Source organism: Nuphar pumila, chromosome 13 (assembly GCF_984573655.1).
Source record: "Nuphar pumila chromosome 13, dmNupPumi1.hap1.1, whole genome shotgun sequence".
Lineage (NCBI taxonomy): Eukaryota > Viridiplantae > Streptophyta > Magnoliopsida > Nymphaeales > Nymphaeaceae > Nuphar > Nuphar pumila.
In genome coordinates, this window is record NC_143261.1 from 77,227,929 (window position 1) to 77,232,909 (window position 4,981).

The window sequence follows — 4,981 nt, forward strand, 5'->3', positions numbered from 1 at the left end:
TTATGAAATTTTTTTAATTTCTCATAAGTTTTTTAAAAACGAGATTTTGCCAATAAAAATGTTTGGCACTATACAAGTACCAACGATTTCTGCTTTTCATGCTCATTGAAAAATGTTCGTATTGTACGATAAAAAATGACGTGTTTCTTTAAAAACCTCACAATTTGTGATATTCTCCCCATGTCTAAAATCGCAAATAGCCAGTATTAGACTATCACTTTTATTCTTCGCATGGAGTTCATGCAATATATTGCTCTGCTCCTTATTTACCATATACGCCCACTTAAAACGAGGTTTGCATATTTTTTTTTGTAGATTTCATGAAGTTCGCTTAAAATTATGTGCAAACTTTTCGTTAATCTTGAATAAAATGAGAAAGTTCGCATATATTTTATGCGAACTTGAGGAAGCCCATACATATTTATTGCGAAACTCAAGTCCGCATAAAATATGAGGACCTGACAGTTCACATATATTTTTTATCATTGTCTATGTTCGTTATTGGCATGTTTAGGAGGAACAAGCTATCTTTCTGATGGTGTTTCTTTTTAATCGCTTATAAAATCAAGGTGATCTTGGCGGCAATGAAAAACTAATGTCTTGATCTTTTTTTTTTTTTGAATTTTTGGTGAAGCTGGCCAAAAAGTAACATAGAATAGACAAAAAATGCCTAACCCTAAAGGGTGCATAACATGTTTCTATTCTTGTTTTGGAACTCAAAAACATAAATTTTAGAGGAGTTTTCGGTTCTAACTCAAAATATGAAAGTTATAAGCATGTGTCTCAGCTTTTCAACAATTATAAAAACACAAGTTTTTGACATTTGATCGAAGAGATATAAAAATTATTTTTAAAAAACAATCACATATTTTGAGAGAGAAAGTTTGCATGTGTGAAAGGTAAAAAAGTTTTTTTAAATTTAGATATTTATGATTTTAGATATGAAAAAAAATATAAAAAATTATAGACTTTTAAGAAAACACATCAAATTACTCATACAGTACAATCATTTTTTCAAAAAAAAAAAGTGCCTTCGTGGTGGATGCAGCTGCAGTAATCACTCAAGTAATTGCAACTGAGTTGTCTATAAAGGGGCTGTTTGAATATTGAGATGCACACGAGCAGGAACCGACGAGTCTCAGCCAGCGTGCCATCCCATATTTGATTTGCGAGAACCAAACTAGTCCTGCACCCTTTATATTTAACATGGGCAGGAGGAAACCAGTGAGTCACACAACACCAGGTGGTCTTTGTCCAGTGAGTCAAACACCCCCTAAATGTACCAATCGAGGGCCCATGAATGAGATCATACTTCTTTGCTTGCATCGATTATCCATATGCTTTCCCTCTAGAGTACATAAAGGAAATAAACAAGGTGTGAGCGCACACGTGTGTGTGTGCTCTATAGGTAACTTACAAATCCAACTTGGTCAATCTCTATATGCTTCCTTAGGGATGGCACCATTTTGATTCTTTCATCTCTATAATATGAAAAGCTTGAGTAGACTCATGACTTGTAGGGGTGCCAACAGGTCGGGTATGACCCAGTACCAGATCAAATAGGATCTGGGGTTAGTAGTAAAGGAGGTCAGTTAAGAAATTGGGTCAAAGCGGTAGGGCTCAACTTATCATAGCTGGGTATGGTCGATGAAATTTCATACTAGCGAGAGTCAGGCGCAACCCAAGTAAGATTCACAAATTTTAATGTAAAAAACAAAAAAAGTTATCATTCTAATGCTAAGGATGGACCTGCTTCAAGTAAACTTTATAGAACCTGGATATGGTTTTTCTTATGGTAGGTCTTTTGGACCCAGTTTTGGATCTGGTACCACCAACACTTCCGAGCTGGATTCAGGTCTGGATCTACTCAGGTTTGATGAAGGTCGGATCCGAGATAGATCCAGGCCTGGATCTACTGAGGTTTGATGAAAGTTGGACACATTGACAACTCTAATATTGACTTCGTTTTAACCCAATCCAATGCGGCAGTCAATGAGACTAACAATCCACCCACAATTATGAAAGTCACACCAGCCATTCAGCTTAGCTTGGCAAGAACTCTTGGGACTTTGCTGAAACCGTGAAACTAATAAAGCTCCATATCTAACTCAACTTTCCTTTGGATTGTCAGACAGTACCACAATTGAGAGAGAGAGATCCAAACGGATAGAGATCATAGTGGGATGTCTTTTAAACTCCCAAGAGAGAGAAGAAAGAGAGAGACTGCCACGGCATCGCCCCTTGAAGAGAGAGAACCAGAGACGAGACAAATAATGCAATGCCCACTGTCCTGATCCAGTAACCATTCTGACCAACACCTGCGTGCCCCCAATCCTCACTTTCTCTCTCTTCCCCAACCTCGCCAGACACCACCTCCCCATGGCCGGAAACAATCACCACCATCCTCACCACTACAACCAGTGCTGCTGCTGCTGCTGCTGCTCCTCCTCTTCCAACCCCAACTCACCACCACCACCACCACCACCCACCACCACTGACTCAGTCTTCCTAACCATCGCCACCTATCTAGCCACCTCTATCCAGCAGCAGCAGAACCACCACCCACCACCACCACCATCTCAACTCAATTCCCTTCATCTCCAGCCCTTCCTCCGCCGCCTCTCTGCCCTTGAATCCACCCTTCACCACCTCTCCCTCAACCCACCTCCTGCTCCCCACATCACAACCCCAACTCAGCCGCACCCCAGGCCCCACACCCACGCCCGAGCTCAGTCCCTCAGAGACCACGCAGTTCGCACCATCCAGACCCACTTTCGCTCCTTCCTGGTCCGGCGATCCCGCACCCTCCGCCACCTCAAGCTCATCGCCTTCGCCCAGACCTTCCTCAACAACCTCAGAGCCAGGCTCTCCGATAGCGCCCAGCTCCTCCTCCTGCACCAGAGGCCGGAGGCCCGCCGCGAACTTGCGGAGAGGACCGCCGATCTCCTCGACAAGATCGATTCGATTCGGGTAAGAATTCGATCGATCCCAACTGCTTATTTTCTTGTTTTTCTTTTGATTCCTGAACTGGGTTTTGGCTTGATCTTGTTTATGGTTTCGGTTGGTTCCGTGTAGAGCGGAGATTCGATGATCAGGGAGGCGAAGAGATCGGTGAGCAGAGATCTGGCTGGCGTTTTGGAGGTCCTGGATGGGTTTTCTTGCAGAAACGGTGGTGCAAAGAAATGGGTACCTGGTGGATCAAACAACGGCGGTGAACAGAAGATGGGGAGGGATTTTAGGGGCTCTTGGAAAGCCCAGAAACAGCGTGTTAGAGAAGGTTTGGAAAGGGAAAATGACTCTTTTGGGTTGCTGAGTGATGTTGGTGGAAGAGATGGGACTGAAAGCAAGAATTTTGAGGGTGAAGAAGCATGAAGCTTGGAAAAGGTTGTGGAGATTCTGAATACTGGTGATGGTGGATCTTCTTTGGAGGATAGATCTCATGAGGAGGATGGGTTCCCTGGTTTCCATTGTGGGGATGGGAGGTTGGGGCTGTATGCACCTGTGCCATTGCAGATGGAGCCTAGAAAGACTGATTTGGTGAAGGAATTGGAGAAAAACAATGGTGTTAGATTTGATTTACCAGAATCTGTTGGCTGAGTATGCCCCCCTTTTTCTCTTTCTTCTTTTTCTTTTCTTGTTTTGGCGTGAATTGGTCTGAATTTTTTTGTGCGGGTGTGGAAGTAATTTCTGTGGAGTTTTTGACTCGTAACTCATTAGTTGATTTTGGGAGTTGGGAGAACATTATGGATAGATCATGAACTGACCTGAGTTCATTTCACTATAATGTGTCCTCTCTGCTTCAACAAATGGATTGTTGTGCTTGCTTCTTTTTATTTCTGTGGGACAGCTCTACCAAATAGATAGAGAATAAAGCGTGTATGGAGTTGGAGGAGAGAATGTCAATTAATTTTCATGTGCGACTTTATTACGAGGTAGGAGCTTGAATGGACTAGGTTTCTGAGCTATGCTGGAACAACTCTCTCTCTCTCTCTCTCTCTCTCTCTATATATATATATATATATATATATATAGTGCACTGGGTTGTATTAAAATCTCTCATTAGGTTGCTTTTTTCAGTGAAACTATGAATGTGAGGCTTTACTAGATAAATGCTACTAGTATATCCAATTTCTTATTGGCAGTTGCCCATAAGGGCTTCGCTCATCTGGTAGGGGCGTCTTGTGAACGTCACCAAGTTGACGGCACATCACAAGTTCGAAACCCATGGGTGTGCTCCCTAGTGGGTAGAGGGGATCTCAAGGGTTTTACCAACCGGAGGTGATGACGGGTGTTCTCCCTTGGATTATCCAAAAAAAAAATCTTATTTGTAGTTAGGTAAATTCAATTTCTTGCTAATAGTGAAACTATGAACCTGACCAACATCTGAATCCATTGAAAGACGAATTCTACTTGAAAAAAAAAAATCGTTCAAATTTGAAATCAATGGGGTCCAGGATTTGGTAAATTTGGTAACTATATCACCTTCAATCCAAGATGTGCAAATACAAAATGGGAGATGGCTTCACTTGATTTTCCAAATGCACAAACTCCCATCCCAGCTGACAGTTTCCAAACAGCCACCTAAAGTAGTTTGACCAAGTTTTTGCAAAAATCATAAACTCCCGTTGCAGCTACCAGGCCCCAAACAAAGCCTTAGTTACCACACAAGTGTAATTGCAGCAGGTGCATTATCCTGGCGATTGTTTAAATTTCCAACTAGTTTGTTGTTTGAGTCCAAAATGAGGAAATTGGTCCCCTAGTGAAAATAAATTCTGTGGAGCCAGTTTTTTCGCCGGTCAGTGGCACTGGTACGCCTGAGGGTATTACTATCAGGGATCCTTTGAAATGCAATTCATTCAGTTGATGAACAGCATCCAACCACCATTGCTGGAGCCTATGCTCTTAGTAGTCCATTACAGATGCCTCTAGATGCCGTTTATCCAGAGCATCAATGGCACTGAAAATTTTTGTGGGGCCCATT

The 4,981-nt window shown here is 42.2% G+C and overlaps 1 protein-coding gene across 1 annotated transcript; it reads left to right on the forward strand.

The window, feature by feature from the left end:
• Positions 1-2,321: 2,321 nt before the first annotated feature.
• On the forward strand, positions 2,322-3,613 carry LOC149818800 (uncharacterized). The gene is made up of 2 exons (XM_089985643.1): positions 2,322-2,970; positions 3,076-3,613. The coding sequence occupies exons 1-2, from the start codon at positions 2,380-2,382 to the stop codon at positions 3,370-3,372; spliced, it is 888 nt and encodes a 295-aa protein (XP_089841769.1). The 5' UTR covers positions 2,322-2,379; the 3' UTR covers positions 3,373-3,613.
• The last annotated feature ends 1,368 nt before the right edge of the window (positions 3,614-4,981 follow it).